The sequence below is a fragment of the Sparus aurata genome, chromosome 22, assembly GCF_900880675.1.
Source record: "Sparus aurata chromosome 22, fSpaAur1.1, whole genome shotgun sequence".
Lineage (NCBI taxonomy): Eukaryota > Metazoa > Chordata > Actinopteri > Spariformes > Sparidae > Sparus > Sparus aurata.
Genome location: NC_044208.1, coordinates 13,258,296 through 13,281,018, shown reverse-complemented (window position 1 = coordinate 13,281,018; position 22,723 = coordinate 13,258,296). Strand labels below are relative to the sequence as shown.

General features: G+C 38.8%; 2 protein-coding genes across 2 annotated transcripts in view; one reads left to right on the top strand and one right to left on the bottom strand.

The window, feature by feature from the left end:
• Nucleotides 1–300: 300 nt before the first annotated feature.
• On the bottom strand, nt 301–21,675 carry chrm5b (cholinergic receptor, muscarinic 5b). The gene is made up of 2 exons (XM_030404951.1): nt 20,601–21,675; nt 301–4,895 (listed from the first exon to the last, which is right to left on the bottom strand). Exon 2 carries the CDS (start codon nt 4,823–4,825, stop codon nt 3,287–3,289), a length of 1,539 nt encoding a protein of 512 aa, XP_030260811.1. The 5' UTR covers nt 4,826–4,895; nt 20,601–21,675; the 3' UTR covers nt 301–3,286.
• Nucleotides 5,697–22,723, top strand: part of aven (apoptosis, caspase activation inhibitor) — a 40,254-nt gene continuing 23,227 nt past the window's right edge. The window contains exons 1-2 of the mRNA XM_030404952.1: nt 5,697–5,974; nt 9,518–9,689. Coding sequence (XP_030260812.1) covers nt 5,711–5,974; nt 9,518–9,689 — 436 coding nt within the window. The 5' untranslated portion in view covers nt 5,697–5,710. The remainder of the gene's footprint in view (nt 5,975–9,517; nt 9,690–22,723) is intronic.

The window sequence follows — 22,723 nt, the reverse complement described above, 5'->3', positions numbered from 1 at the left end:
CTTGGCTCATATTTAATCATTTATCATTTTCATATATTAAAAACCTTAATGTAAGTTATGAAATGATCCAAAGGTTTCATGGTGCCACACCTCTAAATACACCCTTGTATTTAAAAATAAATCTCAATGATTTACTCAAACACCTGGGAACTGTACTTTATAGCAAATGCTAATCAAACATGAGAAAATGTAAGTCTTTATCAGGGTGATTTTAAAACTGCAGATTTTGTGTGCTGGTGGCCGCAAGACAGTGTTCATGGGATTGTCTCATAACAAACTACCACATAAATCACAATGAAGAAACACGCCATCCAGTGGTTTAATCTTAGAGGTGCACTACAAAGTAAATAGAATGATCTTCATTTACTGATATGTTATGCCTTATCAAACTAGATAAACTCTTTGTTTTCTTGACCAAATAAACAAGCTGATGTTGAAGGACATCACAGTTCCGTACTGTTTACTTTGTTTCTATGTGGCGGACTCTGTCACCTTTCTATCTTCAAAAATAACTTACTCAGAGAACAGCTTGTTATTCGGTTATGGAATAAATGAATGTTTCTGAGTTTGTGTTATTAGCTCATTGATAATGTAAACATTACAATTCTGAGTTTGAATTTCTTCTGCAAAAACTACCTTTAAGTTTATGGACAACAATGGAGTTTTATGACATTAACTAATGATTTCTGTCAAACTTTGACTACAAGTCGGTGCTCGATCGTACGATCAATTCATTGTTTGTTTTGGTCTTTTCATGGCTTGATAAGAAACATATAGATCACCGGACTTATCCGAATTGAGTCACGTCAGGTTGTTTGAACGCAGACACCAACAAAGACCTGTCAGACTTCTTATGACCTCTGGGAAGTCTGTTCTGCAACACTCACGCTAGTTGTAAATGTCATCCATGGCACATTAGTTTTATTACTCAGCTGTTGGAGCGGGTAATGATTTGCGTCATCACTCAAAAAAATTGATTTACAAGTACAAATCAGATCAGATTCAACACATTTGACGTTAGAAATGTTCATGCTGACAAAACATAATATTCTGCCTTCGAGTTTGTATTTCACTGGTCACACACAGACTCACCGTCACAGAACTGCACGGACACACAAAGAGCACGGATTCATCCACAAAGCACGTTTGCCTCTGAGCAGAACAAAAGGCACAAAGTTTAGAGGGGGGAACATTTTCGACGTTACATTGTTAAAAGAGACAGAGGTGCAATAATTTACAACAGCGTCACTCATCCATCAGAGGGAGGTCAACGTCAAATATCATGTGTCCAAGTTTTTTCTTTAAGAGTTATATGAATATTGACAGAAATAGAGGAGTGTGATCCATAAACAATCTCATTATATCTTGTTATAGCTGTGAAACTAATGCAGCTGTAAAAGCACAGAAATGTACAGATTAGCCCTTGAACACAAGATCAAATATCGACTGCAAGAGCTAAGATCGAAAACATTCACTAAACACTGATGTACACTAAGCAATTTACATTTACCATCTGTGAAGTGTAAAATCTGTGAAATATTTTCTTTGTACTATAAAGAAACTAAACTTTGACATGTGTAAGCCTACAGTATATCCTTTATATACAGTGCAAGTGAGAAATAGAGTAAAGGAGGATTATGCGAGGTTTAAAGGACAGGTTCAGAGGTTTCACCTGCCTGTGGTACATGTTACTAGTTCCTGTATTCATCCCTCCTGTACACATTAGCCCAAAGAGACTCTTTCATATTGTGGCTCCAGTATTAGAGAGATTTGGGACAAAACCCACAGTATTTGTTACCTTAAAACTGCATCAGTGGCTGGCAAAACAGATTTGTGTTGTACTGAGCAGCTTCCAGGTGTGATTCTCAGTTAAAGGGTTCCTCCACCAATGTTTATACATTTAAGTGTTTATAGGTCTTGGGGAGTACTACAGCATGTGTGTGAAAAGTAGTATAGAGCCTGTTGTGGCTCCCGAAGAAGCTGCATGTAATCTGTTAAATAGATGATGTCATGTCAAGTGCATTGTGGGTAATGTTGGCACCAACTTATGAAAAGCAGTCCACTGATTACTGCAACACTGTTGGCGCATCATGGACAGTTATAAACAAATAATCAAAATCAGTACAGCAGAAACCAGAGTTATCACCTATATTAGTCCACGCATTCTGCTTCCTTTTCGAAAACAGGGTGCCGACATTACCCACAATGCAACTTAGCCACTGAGAGACATCACTGAAGACCATTTATTAGATTCCAGCAGCTTCCTCTACAGATACTTAAGGCTTTATACTATTTTTTCATAGTACTCCCTAAGACCTGTGAACACACTTTAATGTGTAAAAAATTGGTGGAGTTATTCTTTAATGTGATTAGGGTGTTCCTGACAATAGAGCACTGCTCTCAGGGAAACTCCCCTGCATACATAAAGGTTAAAAGAATGTTACTGTTTGTGAATATTCTATTGAAAGAGTACTCCACCCATACTCCACCTATAACATATTTGGCTCTTACGTGGGCCTCACCCATAATGCCACTGTACCACTGAGAGTTCAGTTGGAGATACAGGTGTGTCATGCTAGTAGCAGCTAATGTAGCCTGGAGCCACTAGCCTCAAGCAGAGATGATGAGCCTCAAAGGACTAAATAAAACTTTTTTGTGCGCAGTAGTAATCCGAGAACCTGTCATCCTGACTTTGATGCGTACAACTAGTGGAGTTCCCCCTTCAAGATGGACTTGGGGAAATCTGAACCCCTCCTTTGACCTTTAACCTCTGTAAGAATGTCTAGCCACCTTCATGAGGTTTATTTTATGTAATAACTTGGGATGGAGCTGCAACTAACAAATATTTTCACCGTTTTTTTAATCTGTCTATCTTGATTAATCATTTCGTTAGTTTGGTTTATAAAATGTCAGAAAGTGGTAAAAAGAAATGTTGATCAGTGTTTCCAAAAGGCCCAAGATGACTTCTTTCTTTGTCCAAAACCAAACAGAAAATCAGTTTATTAAAGAAACCAGATAATATTAATATTTAATCAGCTGGAATCAGAGAATTATGATCAATTAATTGATTAGCAAAATAGTTTGAGATTAATAATTGATTGAACAGTTGCAGCACTATCTAGAACAGCTGCATCAGCTCGGCTCATTTTCCGCCAACATTTTGTACTTCAACACAACAATCACATGCAGCACTTCATGCTGAAGATGACCATCGACGACATTACATATCAAGAAAATCCACATGTGGGCAGAAGCAGTAAGTCTGCTCTGACACTGCACCGCCACATCAAGTCATTTTGTTGTTGACATTTTGGTTTTGTCCACACCAGTACAGCTTGTCCTCGCCTCTCCGCCTCCTCCTCCACTGGCACAGCAGAAGCATGCGGAAGGTCTTCTGAAAGGTCTTGTTGCAGAGGGCGTAGCACATGGGGTTGATGGTGCTGTTGACGTAGCACAGCCAGTAGCCCAGGTGCCACAGGGACATGGGGATGCAGTCGGCACAGAAAGTGGAGATGAGAACCATGATGTTGTAGGGCGTCCATGTGAGGATGAAGGCCAAGAGGATGGCGCTGAGAGTCTGGGCCGCCTTCTTCTCCTTCACCAGCACGTTCCTCTTCCTCTTGGTGATCTGGTTCTTCAGGACCGGGTCCATGGGTTTGGAGGTGGTGGAGGAGGAGGAAGGGGAGGCGTTTTTGGCTGGCTGTTCTACTTCGGGCGGGCATGGCATTGCGATCGTAGGATTGCCGTTTTTACCCTTCGAGCCAGGCTTGAACTTATACGAAATGTGCTTTTTACTGTTCTTCTTTTGAGGAGTGGCAAAGTACCGATCTTCCGTATAATCTGCCACCTGCCCGTTCTTATTACTCTGTCCGCTACCTTGCTCTTTGAAAGATCCCTGCGGGGTATCTATTGAAACGTGATGCTCCTCCTCATCAGATGAGGTGTAGCTGTTAAAGGAAGTTATCTGATCTGCTTTCACCCATGCGTCATCTGATCTTGTGGTAGTTTTAGTGGCATTGCTTTGGTTCGATGAGGACCAGGAGGCCTGACTCTGGTCTCTCCTCTCTCTGGTGAAATGAAAGCAAGAATGAATGATAGTTTTCTGCGGTTTAGTCCCCTCCAGAACATTCTCTGTTGCGAGCCCTTGCAGCTCTGCCAGATCTTTGGTCCTTTTCTGTGTCTCCTTGTAGATCCGACAGTACAGGATGGTCATGACGGAGACAGGGATGTAGAAAGCAGCAATGGCCGTCCCAAATGTGATCACAGGCACTTTTAAAAACTGGATCTGGCACTCGCCGGGACCCACTTTTCGTTCTCCTACGAAATACTGCCAGCACAGGATGGGTGGCGCCCAGAGGACAAAAGACACCAGCCATGCGAGGCCAATCATGATGGCCGCTCTCTTTGGGGTCCTTTTAGCCCTGTAAGTCAGCGGCCTTGTGATGGAGAAGTACCTGTCGAAGCTGATGACAAGTAAGTTCATAACTGAAGCATTGCTGGCTACATAATCCACTGCAAGCCAGAGATCACAAGCAAGATTTCCCAAGGACCAGTAACCCATCAGGATGTAGGTAGTGTATAAGTTCATGGACAACACTCCTATAATGAGATCAGCAAAAGCCAAACTCAGTAGGTAGTAGTTGTTCACAGTCTTCAGCTGGCTGTTGACTTTAAAGGACAGCAACACCAGCACGTTACCAACAATAGTTATCAGGCTGACGATGGCGGACACTGTGGCGATGGTTATAGCCTCCAGAAGGCTGTGGGGAGCAGCCAGCTCGACTGATGTGTTGGAAAAAGTGCCGTTCGGAGGATCGAAACTCATGGTGCTGTGTTATCTGTGTTACTGCTCGCAGGTCAAAGACAGATGATCTCTTGTGGCTCCATTAGTTTTCCTGAAATAAAAAGAAAAATATCTATGAGACACATTTGCACAAAGTAATTTTTTGTCAAATTCTTACATCAGAATGAACACTTTTAGGTATATCCTCTCATTTTCAAGGAGTCCGAAAAAAATGCTGCCATATACACTAATATTGATGTAGCAGCAGCAGTAGTAGTAATATTTAGTTACTCTAAATGTGTTTAAGTCTTCCATCAACATGTTTGAAAACAAAAGAAATAAGCCGTTTTATAAATGAATCCACTTTATTTGAGAAAATTGCAAAAAATGTGGCACAAGAAGAAGAAGAAGAGGAGGAGGATATTAATCCCTTTACTGGGAAATTCAGTTTCACAAACACAGGCACAGGATATGCATTAATGCAGGGAAAGGTCTCTAAAGATGTGAATAAACAAATACATATAAATGTACTGAATTATTTGAAATGTTTACATTATTTGCATCTTTGTGTTTAAATCAAAATGAAATTCCTCAAAACTGTATTAAATTTTGATTTATTGATTCATTTTGCACATATAGATTTTAACATCTGTTTTGTAAGTAGCTCTGCATTTAAAAAAAAATAAATTTCAAATGTATTTATTTATTGGAATTTAATTCACACGTATTTATATTCCTAACGGAATAGACCCGTGATGTATTGTCCTGTGGTTTAGGTCATATTACATATCTTGAATTGTTGTGTTATTCATAGAATCATTTGCTTTCCCAATTAAAAACTTTTAAAATGTTCACAGATAAGTAGTAATTTGTTTCTAAATGGGACCCGGAACTATCGGACGCCATTTTGTCGTAGGACACCATTCAATGGTGCGCTCATTCCATTCGACTGTTTGGTGTCACATGCTAAGCTGTCCTGCCACAGAGTTGACAGCAATGGAGGGCAGACCGAACAGAGGCAGAGGAGGCAGCTGGAAAAGAGGTGGCCGGGGTGGAAACGACAGCGACAGTCATGGCAGTGAACACCGCGGCAGAGGCAGAGGCGGCCACCACCGCGGCCGGGGGAAGAGAGACCACTACCGCGGACGTGGACGCGGGGGAGGCGCCCATGCTGGGGAGTTCTTCCATCGGGTAAAGACAGCATAATGGGATTTGGGTACCACAGGCGGCCCCGTTATCCCGCTCTGCCAAGCCGCATTGAAAAAAACGTTTCCAGCAGTCGTTTTGTACCGGCGCCACTAAGAAAGCGTATTCGTAATTCTTGGACGATGATGTTAAACTTTGTAGAACTCACTCTTTAGTTCGGCGTGATTAGTACAGCTTTCTATGTAGCTGACAGCACCAAAATACTCGGTAGGAACTGGCAACGAGTTTTGTTACAAGCAGAGCCTGATGTGACGGGTTTGCCCAGCACAGATAGCCACAGTGCCGTGACACTGGTTGACTGCTGTGGGTTTGTCTCTGCATCATCACATTCACACTTCTCTTCTATACCTGCATAATGCACATAATGAGACTCTGTCAGTATGTATAGAGCTCAGCTGTGTTCCTACCCGAAGTACCCATTTTCCAAGAAGTTAAAAAGAACCTTGTCGTCTGTATTTCCCTGTCTGAAAACCCCTTATGATTGATTTGTGATGTCTGTTGTTGTTACACATCATTTTTGACCAAGCATGGAACATAATAAGAATGTCAAGTCATGATTATTCTGGCCAAAATTATTGTGATCCATGATATTATCCCCATATCTATTTAAAATGCCAAAAACTCAACATAAAGTGGCACTAAAACATGGACAGGAATCACTTTACCTTACATCTTTTTAAGAAAGAAGTATTTTGGTTGCATCTCAGATAGATACAACACATTTTAGTTAAGATCTTTTAAAACAAACAGAAGTCAGGATATTGTAGGACTGTACATCAGAAAAGCTTTTTAAGCCACTCTTATAAGTATATAACGGGTATCTTGATACATGAAATTGAAAACGATAAACTTGTCCAGAGTGTTTGATACCGCGATCTGTGATAAAATCTTTTATTGTTCCATCCCTTCATGCTATTATAGATTATCTGACCTGCAAGTCATCATCGCTCCGTCTGTTATAGGCTTTCTACTATAACTCCATGTTGATGTGTCAAAGTGCAACGAACAAAAAAACAACTGCTTTGTGGCTACAAATCTTGAAAATGGTGGCTGAAATAAGTAAAGAAATCAGAAATGTTCAGTGCTGCTCATCTCACACCAAAGTTCCTGTACTTTTAGAAAGTACTACACCCTGAGCAGGGACTAATGTCCCCAAAACTTAATTTAGACCCTGGACCCTGTGCTGAAAATACACACTGACTTCCTGAAAAGGTTCCTAGTCCCTCTGTGGAAACGTGGCTTTGGACCGACAGAAGGATGAAGCCTTTTTCGGTGTATCATCATCGGGAATACGATTGGAATGTCTTCCACGGCACTGTAACACTATCCTCGTATGATATGGGCCTCGGATATGACACTAGAGAGTTCAGCTTAATTTCCACCAGGATTTTCAGTCAGTAGATGTTTGCTCCATGTTAACTACAGAACAAGAAGGGAAACAATGGGGGCTCTTTGATTGCAATCATACGAATCTCCTTTGGTACTTCGGGGCTCCTTGATTGCAATCATACAAATCTCCTTTGGTGCATCCGTAGCTACCATGGGGTCTTTGACTATGTTGTCTTTGTGAGTTTTGACAAGGGACCAGAAAAAATCCTTGTCCTTCTGACTAACACGTCTCCTGTTGCACATTTCCATGGCAACATTGTTCAATGTTTGTGCAGCTTTTGTGAAGAAATATATGACTCAGACGAATTTAATGAGTTCAGCTTTGGCACATACGTCAATTCTTCGTCATACAGTGTGACATGCCACTTAACTCTTTTGTTATGCTTAGCAACCAATCATGAATAAAAGCTACATGTTAACGGCCAGTTGAGGGGTCCTTGGTAATCCGTTGTGGAAATGAAGAAAAGATGTCTTGAGTCACTTTTTCCCATAAATCTACTGATTCAGCATGTTGTGATCTAAAACCAGCTGACTGATACCAATGAATTTAATATTATAATACAGTTTGTTCCTGGAAAGATTTCACATTTCACATGTGCTGTAATGATGGAACAGTTGGTGCACAACAAACAGTTCTAGGACAGATTTTTTGAACAGTCCTGTTCTTCACCTCTTCATATGATATGCTGTTATACATCTTTTAAGGTGATGTCGTCAATAGGAAAAAGGTAGAAAAGAAGGAGATGTAAAAAATAAAAATAAAACCTGCACACTTGTCTCATAAGGACTATAGAGGACTGTGTGTGGTCCAAACATACATGTAGAATAACATAAGAATTGGGAGCTGCAGTGTCTTGTTGTTCATCATTGGGATGTGGACACGCCTCCTGTTACTTGCAAGCGTACGTTTTTGTGCCGTGTTCTAGTGCTGCAACTGATGATCATTTTCATCATCCATTAATCTGCTGATTAACTCCTAAATTATTATTAGTTGCTTTATAAAATGACTATCTCATTTTTCCAGCGCCATAGTGGACATCTTTAAGGGTGCATTAAGTAAACATTATCTTTGAAAACATTCAGAAATTAAGAAAATATCACAACAGAAGGTGAAGAAATTGTTTTTGCTTTAACGTATCGCCACCAGGGAAATGCAATAACTCTGCAATTTTGTCTGCCACTGGACACTAACTCTCCTGGGAAAAAATGAAGGCTTACTGGCAATCCAGTCAGCCTTGCAGCCTGGTGCTATTTCTATCTGCTTTCACGTCTCCATATTGAATGAATAAATAAACTAAATGTTTTGTCCCGTGTCCTCGGTAGTAGCTACTCTGATGAAAATGGAAAGTGACTTGTTTGTCTTTGCAACAGTAATGATGCTAACAGTAATGCCACATGGAAACGCTAGCTGTCTATTCTCACTTTAATGATTTGGAAACAACAAATTCTCATGTAAAAGTTAACAAAATTATTATCTGATTATCAAAATAGTTGCCAAGTGTCTTTCTATCCCAACATCTTGTTTCACACTGGAAATTGTTGAATTATGGATGCAAGCTATTTCCAAAATACAGCTTATTTCTGTCTTAAAGTATTTAGTTGTGTTTTGTTTTGCTTGTGCTTCACTTACTGAAGCTCCAAGAAAATTGATTAAATTGACATGGCGGAGTAAAGCGGATTAAAGCTAAAGGCCTCAGTACACAAAAAAATAAAGTGTTTATTGGACCGTCTAAAAGTGTCTGAAACCCCCTGAGGGAAATCAGAATAGGCAGCGTTTTAACTTTTATCTCAGGCGTTCTATTTATCCTTCACACAACTAAATGCCACAAACGCCTTTGAGGAGGGGATGTCCGAAATAGCGAATGAATTTGTACGATTCGTTATGTCTCGTCCCTCTATCTCTGCAGTATGTGCATTTGAAACAAGGATGTGTTCACCTCGAAATGAAACTTCATTGTGATTCTATTCAGTGAGGCTGGGTGAACTTAACCTTTAACCATGATATGACAACTTCACATGATCTAGTTTGTTTTGAAGCAGCCTGAGACCTTGAAACTCTGAACTCAGCATGTGACATATGAAAACCACTCCTGGTATCACTTTAATGAATCAAACATTCGCCGTTGTGCTCTGTTTTAGGATCGAGATGAAGGGGACAACTTTCAGGAGGAAGATGAAAGGATGGAGGTGTTTTCCAGGAGGAAACTGGAGTCAAACTGGGACCGCTATGCGGAGTCAGAGAGACAGGAGCCTGATGATGACATGCCTTCTCAGAGAGGAACAGACTACCACGTACTGCTGGAGTCAGCAGGTAAGGTCTGGTCTTGACACGTTTGAGAAGGTTGTGTTTGTTTTGCTAGCAGAGCCTGTAGTGCTCGATCGGCCTGTAGCAGGAGAGACAAGTCAGGCATCTCAACTTATCAAAACCACTTGAAGTACTCTTATGATGCTTAGTTTTTTGGGCTTAGATTTGTGTACTTAAATGGAGAATTTTGTAAATCAGCATGGTAATTCGACAACGGCCGTGTGGGAAAATGTCAAACCAGTAGGCGATTGAATTTTTGGACGTCTTCAGTCAGTTTCTGGGAATTGAAAGAGTAAGCACGAGACAAAGAAATGAAGCCAGTTTCCTCCACCATCTGGCTTCAGTTTGCCTAAAAAAGGGTTGGCTCGTGGTGCCAGTAATGATGACCCCATCACTTGATTAAAGGAACAGTACAGAGGGATTATACCTTTGAGTCGATTTTTAAATGTGTGCCTTTCTGGTATATGACATGGAAATACTCCACTCAGTCTAATCATATTGTTATGATTTGTTCTCTGTATCTTAATTAGTTAAAAAATAATTTCCTGCTGTCCTGCTTGTGGACACTGCTCTCAGCTGGCTGCATTGCTTCCTGATTTCAGCCTAGGTGGTCTCATCCTGTTGATATTCGTGTCCCCAATGGAAAAAGTAAAGTAAAGTAAACAAGCTCAGCGCTATGTTTTTAGAGCAGAGAGAGATTTATTCATATAACAACCTCAATGTGAGATCATTACATATGGCTCACATGAGTCAAAAAGTAACTCACATTTTAATATATCTTAACACATTATGTAAATTATTGTCAATGGGAATAAAGGTGCAAATGCTTGTTTTTCTTGTTTTACTAACTTTCAGGACCATAAAAAATGTTGGGTGGCACTTGACAGATATTTGGGTGCATGGGCAGCCAAAGTAGCACGTTGGTGCCCTGGACTTTTGGCTTTCTAGCAATTGTTTAAGAGTAACTTCTTACTAGATTTAGAAGGAGAAAAACATAGCTTCACTGGCCTGTACGGGTGAAAAGGTATAGACATGGAGAGGAGAGTGGTAGTATTCCAGGGATAGGAACCATGTCGAATGGACATTCAGAGCCTTAGCAATGTCAAAAAAAGTGCTAATCACTGGATTTTATTGATGGCTTTGTCTTACTTCTGTTTTGGGGTAATCATGCTCACAGTTGTGGACTTACATTTCTCACTATTTGGGGTGAGTTGACCTAGGACTACTACTTGAGCCCCAGTTTTTTTAGCATTTGTTTAATTTTGCAAATTTTCCCAATTAAAAGTATGCCAAATTATCTATTAGCCATTCCATTTTAAAATGTATCCACGTATGAACTGAACTTTTGCAAGACTGCTTATTTATGAAAGAAAACTTAAAAATGTGATGATTCTTTAAGGGAGTTCTAAAATATTTAAAGGAGTGTATTTATTCAGTCTTTTCTGCAGTTTATTTACTATGATCATCAGAGATAATGATATCCTTTAAAAGTGTAAGTCACACTAAATCTAGAAGTGGGTGTTAAATGTTTTTGCATTCAGAATCAAGATTTATTTTATTAATTAATCCGTTAGCAAAAATGTTCACTTTACGATGACATAGGTAGAAAAGCAGCAAGTGTATATGTTTAAGAGGCTGAAAAGCAATGATCAATGAGCAAAAACAATTGTTATAAGGAACAGTTTAGGTTATTTATTACAATACAGTCATTATGGCAGCAATGCTCAAACATTTTGATGAAAAAGGACAAATCTTGTGTCACGTAATGATCCCTCTCTCAGTCTTGACATACGACTACAGATAGTAGTACGTCACTATACAAATAAGTGTTGTTGTGGTTTGAAAGTTTTAAAATGCTTGGTTTTGTATCATCATGTCGGCTCATTTGAATTTTATAAATAAACAGGATGTGATCTGGGTATTAAGATACCGTTATTTAAACAAGGGTCACCCCAACATTAGCCTTGTTGTAATTAACCAACATTAACCTGTGATTCTGCGTTTTAGTGATGTGATTTGGTTTCAGTTTTTCCAACAATGGCATGTAAATGAACTGAAAAGTATGTAAATTAGACCTTTTTTTTCATCATCCATTTATTTTTTGGTAAATTGGTTCTTTTTAAAAGGTTGTTGTTGTGGGCTGAAGTTTTCATATTTTCATAATGGTTTAAAGCTGCAATTTAAATATTTTAATATGTGGGATCGGACCGATGATGACTATGTTTAATGTGGTCGCTCACAGTTACATACATATTGAAAATTATCAGCCGACTCTACAGTTGCCGCCAGCCCTGTGGTGTATTTAAGTGTTCTTCTGCTCTTTGTTGTTTACTGATTTGGTTCAGTCTCACAACTTTCTGCAGGGTTATTTTCAGCTGCGACTAGCAGCCATGAAGAAACTTCAACAACCTACCCATCCAACACTAAACAGCCAAAGTTAGTGACCATCTGATAAAAATAGTGGAGCATTTAGCACCTCAACAGCCAGATATTTCCCTCAATAGCTGCAAAGTTGGAATGAATATTGGACTTGCGTTCATCAGGTGGTCATTAAAAACAACTCGAATTGAATGCTCATGTTGCTCTACACTGAATTACAAACATGTTTGCCATTTCCACTTCAAAGGTGATAATATGTGGCTGTTCTGTTTACATCTTATCATGTCGCCTCCAAGTGGCAAAAACAACAGTTAAGTCCAGACTCAGCAGGCAAAAATCATAGTTATTTAATGCACTGGTTGGGATTCTGGGCTGTTTTGCTCCTGAGACAGAAACTTCCACGTCAGTAGTTCTTACATATACCAAACTTACTGATTTTATTCACATCTATACTCTGTAGATTTTTATATGGAGGCTTGTTCATGTGTATTTTATAGTCTGAGTTATCAGTTGGTAAAGCATGCGCCCCATGTACTGAGTCTGCATCCTCAATCTTTGGCCCTTTACCTCATGTCATCCTCCCTCTCTATCATCCCATTTCTTGTCACCACTCTAAACTGTCCTATCAAGTAAAACCATTAAATGCCCTAAAAATACAAAACTTTAGACTCTAATAAGACGACAAAAATTAATCAAGAAATTTTAACACAGCTTTGTACAATATTGAGATTTCTGTTCTTGAAATGTGTTGAAATAAGCACATTTTTAATTCGATTATACCTAATTTGCATAATCAAACATACAATTTCAGAAAACGTGTAACACATAAAACAATTTGAGTGCATAGAAACATAACACAATTCTAAGAGGATCTACTTTTAAATGTCTGGCATTACAATGTAAACATTTACAAGATATTGAGGAGTCAATTTAAATATAATTTATTAGCAACTTATGTCTTCAAACATCAGTTTTATTCATGGAAAACCACACTTGTCAGGCTATGTTTAGTACAAAACTCAGATTTGTTGAATTCAATATGCTATTACATACTCCCTGAGCAAGAACTTGATGTTATTCAGCATAAAGTCTGATCAGATGTCTTTGATTGGCGTGGCTTGATGAGGTTTTAGCTAAATGTCAAGGAGCTGACCTTCACAATCTGTGCAGGACTTTGGCTTGCTTGTGTCTTTGGAGGAAGTTATGATGCCATTTTAACACAGGATGAGTATGTGAAGCTGCTGACTGTTTTTATAGGTTTTTTGGGTTGTTTTTTTTCTCACGCCATTAGAGAGCCAGAGAGTTTTGCAGCGGCGTGTCTCTCTTCTCTTGTAGCGTAAATGCCAAAGGTTCTCCTGTGAGTTGTTTGACTCTCTGTGTTTTGCCCACATTGTCAGATTAGTCATGCCGTGCAGCAAGAGGCTGCCGCTCTCTAGAGGATACTTAATTGTACGTGGGAGTCGATGCTTTCAAGAGTAGTTTTTTCTGGCCAATTAAGGTAGCCGTGAATTCAGGAATCTGCCACAGAAATCTCCCTTATTGTATTATAGAATACTTCTTATTGTGGAGCTTATATCACCATCACTTTTTGTATCCAAGGTGTTGAAGTGTCGGGGTATTCAGTTTGTTTTGTTTGATTGGACAGGATGTACAGGTCACAAGTATGTGCTGATGTTATGTATTTCAGGATAGAAATGGCCTAGAGCAGCAATTCTTATGGGATTTAGAATCCCAGAGCAGAGACTTTTAGAGCAGAGCTATACCTACAGTGTTGGAGGCGTTAGACGTGAGTGAGACTATGGGCTGATTTCACAAGATTTTAATTAAAGGTAAAATGTTTTACCTGTGACACAAAGACTACATCAAACTACAAGGGTGCCGTCTCTCATAAGGAGTCACTTTATCTGATAATGCTGCTATTCATTGTTGTTGCAGCTGAAGCACATACGAGCAACCTAAAACAAGACTGTTTAAATATATATCTGAGTGGGCTGGGATTGTTTTGTTTCTGACATTAAGGGGCAGAAAGGATTTAAGTTTTGTTAAAGTGAGACCATCTAACTTTAAAAGGAGAAGCTTTACAACTGAAACCAGTCAATTAATTGATTGACAGATAATTGATAACCTTTCATCTTTGTTTTCCACGATATTAAACTGAATATATTTATGTTCTGGACTGTTATTCAGATCAAACAAAGATAAACAAAGTTAGGTTTAAAACAAGCACCCATTATATTTTATTGTTAAGATGCAAAAATAGTCTAGAATCTCAGGTTCCCTTTACTGATTTAAATCCAGGATTCCATTCCTTAATGTTACTTATATTACATTTTCTTTTAAAACATTTTTCCAAATAAATATATTCACTGTGGTACATCTTGCTAATGTTGCTAATGTTGTGTTCAGAATACTTGATTTTCCCAAAGACGCAAACGATGCCCTCAAATGTCATGTTTCATCACGTTCTAATATCTTAACGGCTGAGTAGGTCGATTTCCAGTCACTTCAAAAACACCGTTCCCAAAACAGCATGACCGTTGTCGGGTTTCAGTGACCGGGGTACTGGATCTTTGTGATATGGTCTTTGATCAGGTTTAGGCACTCAGACTAATTTGTTGGGTTTAGGAAACATTGTGGTTTGGATAAAAATACTGTTACTTATATAACTTCAGTTACAATGGAAATTATTTTATGTACAATGCTTCAGTTGCATAATGTAAATGACATAACTTTGAAGTAGTTGGTATGTTAAAATAACTGACTGTTGACTTACACTTTCTCACTGGACACAAACAACAGTCTGTCTGCCGGTTGAAAGTCTAGCACTCATTTGACCAAACATCCCTTCCTGACCTTCTCCCTATGTATCACTTTTTATGCTACTTTGCCTAAATTCCTCCTTTGCGGCTGCAATGATTACAACAGCCACTGGAGGTCGCTGCCTCAAAACAAACGTAAATATAGATCATGATAGATAGGTCTTTATGCTACTCTTTCTATTCTGGTTGCAGTTGGGTCAGATTTGGCACAATTTATTGCTTTACCACATGACAGGCACATGTTCTTGTTACTGCACCAATAGAGCTGATTTGTTCAGGGTTTCTGGTTCTGGCATAGAGCTGGAAATAAAGCTGAAAAAAAACTTCAATATCATTAGCTTCTCTTTTTGCCCAGGAGAGTTGAAATACACCTGTCAACATCTTGAACAGTAGCCTTGGTCAAGACTTCTGAATCAATGCCTGCATCTCTGATTTTGTCCAGGCTTTAAAGTGTAAAATTAGAGAGGGGAGATTATCTACTGTGACACAGAGAATATCTTCAAGTTCCCTTTTGACTGGCAAGAGCTACTGTTTCTTCACAACTCCAGTGCCAGGCGTAACAGATGGAGAGAGGCAGTGATTTTTTTTTTGGCTCAGCAGTTGGCCAGGAATAATTATAAACAAAGCTGTTAATCATCTAAAAATCACGATTTCATGTTCAACACTTAAATTTAAAAATTGTGATTCTAATATAATCATAAATGTTAAGATATGAGCCAACATATACTGTGAGTCAAATCAACAAAGTTTATATCTTTACAAGATGTCTTTTAAAGTTCCATAAAAACGATGTGGAATGATGAACATTTTTCATCAACATTTGAAATTATATAAATGTTATTGGGCAGAATTCAAACACAAGTAAATGTTGTGTAATTCTGGTGTCTTTATACTTGCATTTTCAGTACATATGTTATATTTAGATACTATCTCATGACAACTTTTTCTTTGTACATTCTGCTGCTGTGGCCTATACTAAATAGTGATGGAAAGTAACTTAGTGCATTTCCTGTAGTTGTGTACTTTGAGGTACTTTTTAAGCTACAAAATAATTCTACTCTGTAATTGTACTTTTGTTCTACTACATTTATTTGACAATTTAAGTTACAAATGTGGTTTAATGAGGATTAATTATTTTTCGAGCCCGACTGATGTTGGATGTTTGGGTCTGACACTGACAGCGAAAATCTACTTCGACCGATCTTCTTAAACACACGGAATGCGCACGCAATTTTACATACACCTTTTTGCAATAATCCCTCAAATGTTGTTGTCAAACACTGGATGGATACATATTTAATCAAGGCAGCAGACTTTACAGTTTGACAATAAATTATTTATTATTAAATATTAATTATTGTATGAAATAACATCAGGGCAGTGAAACAGCAAACTTAATTGGGAATTTAATAATTTCAAATTACTCCAGGGGGAATTCACAACCTACCCCACAGCTTTATAAAGTACCTTTACCAGCTGCAACTTTGAATCCATTGACTCCATTCATTAATCCGTCAATAATCATTATCAAACGATACAATATTCTGAAAAGGGACATTCTAATAATCACAGCTCTTTTGGTACTTTAAGTATATTCTGGTAATATAATAAATAATAAAATATAAATAATAAAAATTAGGCTATATTTAATAGTTATGTAGTTTTACCTCACTATAGTATTGCTACTTTTAGTAAAAGACCTGTACTTTTCACACAGCTGGCAGTATAATATGTAATGTTCAGTACAATAACTGCACTTAGACATCCCATTCTTTTCATTCTGTCATTCTGGGGCTGGGCAATATACGCGATGTATTTTGCTTTTTATCATTGTATGACTTGCATGTTGTCTTTTCCTGCTTTTAAAGACTGCATTACAGTAAAGTGATGTAACTCACTGAATTAACAAGACTCTTCTACCTGTTCTAGTGCAAAACCATTCACTGTGGTTTATATAATCTCAGTTTATATTTCAATTTGACTATTTCCTCTGTTAAATCTATCAAGATGCATTTGCTGCTGCAGGTTATCTCTACATGTATTAATGCACAAAATGTTCCATTATCGAGTGGGAATTTAAAGGATAAGTTCTATAAAGACTTTCAGTGAATTTGCCTCACCATGATAGTCTATAAATATATATATATAATTAAGTCATGGGGGCATACAGTGGCGTATTTTCTATTTGCAAAAGCTCTATTGAAAGCTCTACTGTACTCAGTGTGATTGGGAAAAATGCAGCCTGACAGGGAAATTATGTAAACAGACTGTTTGATTTAATTGAAGGTCATGTTGATTTCTGTTGTTTTTTGGCCTCCTGGATGGCTATTATGTAGCACCACCGCTTGTCCAAACATCCCAAGTGCTTTTAGCATTCATGTGTTTTGATTGACTGTGATTACACCTTTTTATTATAACATTCAGTGCTTAGAATTCACCGTGTCAGAAGGCGAGGACGCTGGCAAACCTTATTTCATGACGTCCGTGCTGAAGTTGCTCTTCATGATGAGAACCTTGGCGCTTTTGATACCTGAAATATTTTCAGCTTAAAAGCAGCTTTTGTGCAGATAGATTTTCATCGCCTTGAGAATTTGAGAGTCACAAAGCAGAGAGAAAACTTTGGTGAATGGCAGCTGTATTGATAGAATTAAAACACATCATGGTGCTACAAAGCCTTACTGAATGAATTGCTCGTCGACTGTTTTGTAACCCGGAGGCTTTTTCATTTTGTCTTGTCTCATTCCTTGCATCGCTGGGGGTTGATTGTGCCGTTGCTATGGGTGGTGCAATCCTCTTGTTCTGTGTGTTTGTGTGTGTCAATGTGCCTGTATGACTTGAGGGAATTGCTGGCCAGTTATTTACATCCTAACACGGTCATCTATCTGTACACATTAACGCAGGGATCAATCCTCCTCCCCCGCAGCCGTAGTTTACAAGGGCTGCTAATGGGCACCTATCAAGGCTCAATCATAATGAGACAAAAGGAAATCGCATTAAAGCTTCAATGATTCAACTAACTAGATTGACAAACACAAGGACGTTTTCCTAACTGAAATGAATAGTCCCAATCATGGCATTAATTTATATGTTCCGGTGTCGTTATGGATACTTGATTAGACATCTATTGTGGACTGGAGGGGACTGGCGTCAAAGCAGAGGAATGAGGTTGGTTATGTACTGTTTGCTGGGGTAAAATATGAAACAAAACATCACAGGTGCTTGGTTCGTTGCCTTGCGATTGCTGATTATGATTAAGCCAGTGGAGGATGTTCTGTGAGGCCAAATAAAAATCATCCCTCAGAACGGTCTACCCACTTTCGTTCTTGAATACCTGTTACATTGTTTGAATATCAGTATGTTAATGTGAACATATGAGGTCACATTCTAGGGCTATATTCATTACCCCTTAAAATGCAGTGTGCCTTCTCAATTAACCAGTTAATCGCTTGAGTTTATAAAATGTCAGGAAATCATGAAAGATGCCCAGAGCCAACCTAAGCGACCCTCACCGGTACTCAACTTTTGGGGCCAATGCCAATACTGATATTAGGAAATAAAACATTTCGGAAAATTCTGATATCTGGATACAGCATTGGAGATGGCATTCATTCCATGAAAGCTGCTCAGTGGTGCATGAAGCCAATAAAGCTCGACTTCATGGGTATAAAAATACTTCCGTCGACCGAAATGGCTAACTTGGGGTTTCGCGCCTGGCTAACTTGAACGGATATTAAATTAGCTATTCTTGTGGCTCTTCTCGACTTTCCAAATGTTATAGGACCTTATGGCTCAAATTGTGAAAGTGAAACAAGTCATTTTGCGGAGGTTGTGAAAAAAAAATGGGTTAGGGTTTTCTCTCTCTCTATCTATATATCTGTATATCTATCTATCTATATATGTATGTATGTGTGTGTGTATATGTGTGTATATATATATATATATATATATATATATATATATATATATATATATATATATATATATATATATATATATATATATATATATATATATAGATATATATATATATATATATATATATATATATATATATATATATATATATATATATATATATATATATATATATATATATATATATATAATATAATCAACCGCTTTACCACAGGGCATCATGTAATGAAACGGTTTGGCCACTATGGAAGTTGGCTTCAAATCCTGGCACTCTGCCTGGGGCCTGATATTTTATTGTTGACAAACTTGATAAAATGTATTGTTTAAAATTACATCAATGCACTGAATCGGCCAGCTTCACTGGGAATATAAAATTCCAATTCAAAAATATCAGTCAGACTCTACATGAACAATAGAGAAAAGCAGCACATTGTGCTTGAAACACAATAACTCACTGCAACTGACAATTATCTCCATTATTGATTATACTGCTATTGTTTTTCTCGATTAAACAATTAACTGATTCATTCAGAATGTTTTAGCTAACAGTAAAATATGCTAGTCGTGGTTTCCCAGAGCTGGAGTTGACCATTATACATTTCTCATCATTATGTTTTCAACTGTGTCCAGTTGGTTGTTGGTTGGTTTGCGAGCAGGATTACCAAAAAAACTGCTCAACAGATTTCCACCAAACTTGGATGGAAGATGGGTCTCGGCCCATAATAGATCCTGTTAACTTTTGGCATGGATCCAGATTTTTAGTTAATTTCTCAGGGAAAAATGCATGGATCTTGATTTAAAAAAGCATATTTGGGTGGCTGGTATCTATGAGTGAGTACTATTTGATACAGATCAAATAAAAGCAGATTAACTAGCAGGTTTTAATTGGTTTTATTTTAGATAAAGGTTGACCGTAATAAAGGGTGTTGGGCCTTGGCGGAGGTATGCTCTCTGAGTGCCATCCTAGTTTATCTATAAAATTTTAACTATAAAAATTTGTTACGGAATTAATTAATGAAGTAAGTTTCCAACATTTGTTTGGATGGTTTAAGCATCTCAAATGTGAGAATTTCTGTCGTGGACAATTTTCACAGTTTTCTGTTGTTTTAAACTATTGACAAGCAAACCAAGCGATGGTTTACATTTTTGAAGAAGAACAGCAAATCTTATCATTTGAACAATTACATTTTTGGCATTGTCTCTTGAAATATTGCCCAAATGAATATTCACCGATCAACTTTCTGGCCACTGCTTACTTGTTGGTTCAGCCTTTGTTCAGTTTAAAACTTATTTGCACAAAGCGCATCGTGTTTATGTCTCGTGGCATACAGTCCTACAATCATTGGGATGCCAGTCATGTGACTTCATCCCCATGGTTTTTAATGATGCCTTAAATCAAATCATCTTACTCCATGTACCTCCCACTTATTCCTGAGTAAAACACACACATACACACAGAGCACTGTTACACACCTATAAACAAACTTATTGAGTTATATTTGAAGCTTCAGGATCAATTTTATAACCTTTTCTGGGTCTCAAAAGGCTCTCTTTTAAATCCACGTTGTACAGCGTGTTCGGCAGAGCTTCGAGTCTGAGCTATAAAAGCACTGCTGACAACTGATGAACCCCAGCACTTGTTCCAGGGTTCATTTGATATAGTAACTCGGGCTGCGCAAACTGTTCAGTAATAAAAAATTTATAATGTTAGAATTTATTATACGCATTTGCTGGTTTTACAGAGTTGACAGCTGCTCCTGTGGACTGTACAATTTCCTGCACATCAAACAGAATACATACTCACCCTGTTTGGCTCAGACAAAACACAATCCTCCAGCATTAAAGGAGCGTTTGGCAGATCTTTGATATGCAGTTTTTCCTTTACTCCTGCTTCAGTATGGCTGAGTTTTGTCAGTTTCTCCTCCCTGTCTTTCTCAGCTCCGACCGTCTTCCCTCTCACAGCGTTTCCTTCACACCTTCCCTCACTGGCTCACTCTTCCCCTCCCCTGCTCCCTCTCGCTGACTTTTTTCCCTCTGTGCTCCTCTCTCCAACGAGGTGAAAAACACACTTGTCAAATACAGGTAGGTCATCACACCGTCTCTCATCCTCACCAGTTGCTAAGTACGAGGTGCTTTGATGCGAACAAGTTTTTCCAGCATCGTCGTGTAGTGCCGTATAGCTCCTGAATTGTCCGATCTCTTTCTGAGATGGTGAATGCAACAGCTGTTCAGTGTCAATGTCCATGTGACAGAGCAATTGAGGTGCCTTGTTGGACCTGTTCAGACCCTTTTCATAGAAGAGTGAATTACTGGAAACGGCTCCTGGTCCTCTGAAGCGCTAATTAAAAGAGGGGCTCATGATCTTTTGCCCTGAAGATAATCTTGTGAGCTTGACAAATTCAGAAGAATCAATGAAAGCAGCAAAATTTGCAATTCCTCGCTCTTTCTGCAAAGTTTGAGTAACTCCACTGGCAAGGAAAGCTGAGTAAAGCTTTTCCAATCCTCAAGGCTGCACGGAGAGAAATACTTTTTGCTTCCTACCAGGCTTCTGTTTGCTGCCTCTGATGGAGCTGTTCTGATGCACGCTGCTCTTCCTCACCAGCACGCAGATTTCAACCATGAGCCACTGTTAGGAGAAATTCCCACATGGCTGGACGCCTCATCCTGCACAGAGCACTGAGCAACATGTAGGAGAAGGGAGGACGCGGTGAGGAGGTGGAGGAGTAGGATGAAGCAGAGAAGGAGGAGGAGCCAGAGGAGGAGTCGGTGTGGGTGTCAGCAGCAGTTCAGACAAGGCCGACTGTTTGCCTTTGCATCTGCAGCTGTATGTCTTCATCAGAGAGGAAATGTATTCACGCAACTGCTGGCTCTTCAAACAGCCTCATACGTCCCACTTCATGGTGACTTGGTTAATCCCTGATGTGTCTGACCGTGTGCCCTCTTTTAAGCAGGGTGAGTGGATACGGAAGCAGTCAGTGGTGATTGGTACAGTCTTTAAATGCGCACTTTCTGTGTTTTTTGTTGTTACTGTTCAGAGAAGCTTCTTTCTGTAGATATACAGTCCATAACTAAAGAGAAACCAAACAACTGATTTCCTTGATACAGCTGATTCTGAAACTGCAGTTAAAAAATCTGAAAAGCAATCTGGTAAAACATAAACACAACTAACTATAAAGCAAGTAATCTGTTGGTCATTCCATGTTTTTCGCGTATCTCAAGAGCCGTTTATCTGATCTACGTCACACTTGGGACGTTTGTTGCTCATGACCCAAGGAAGTGCAGTTTCGCATTTTGTGTAATTTGGACACAGGACACGTTCGATATTAATAAATCTTGATCAAACACCAAACCCTGCTATATGCAGCGGCAGGGGTGTGACTTCACCTGGGCTAACATGTGATCCCTCTCACATGATCTCAGGGGAAGCAGATGTAGACAAAATAGAGGATAAGCATGGAGCAACAACTTGCTGTAATAACGTGTTGCAGTGAGAAAAAACAAAAGCAGGAGGTCAAATGAGTCTGGATGAGTGGGGATACGTGGGTCTAACGCGAGTTTTGCCCATGTCCCATCTGCGATTCAGGTGTTTTGGCTTAACTTTTAGGGAGCTGTGTTGTCCATATTTATTCAGTCAATGTGACTGAAATTATTTTCAACTGAAAAATGTACATGTAGCCTCTGTGGTGGACAGTCGTGATGAAAATACTGTTTCTAAATGGCCTTAAACAGTCTGGCATTTCTGTAGCGCAACTTGTTAGGTAATGGCTGAAATGAACACAGATATCAGCCAATATCACAGTGGCTGATTTTATCGATCTAGTTCTAATCTTTAAACTGCTTTTGTAGACATGCTAAGATGGTTTTATTGTCATTTTCGTCCACTTAGGGCTGGAAATATCACCTACAATCAGTATCACTGACTTAAGC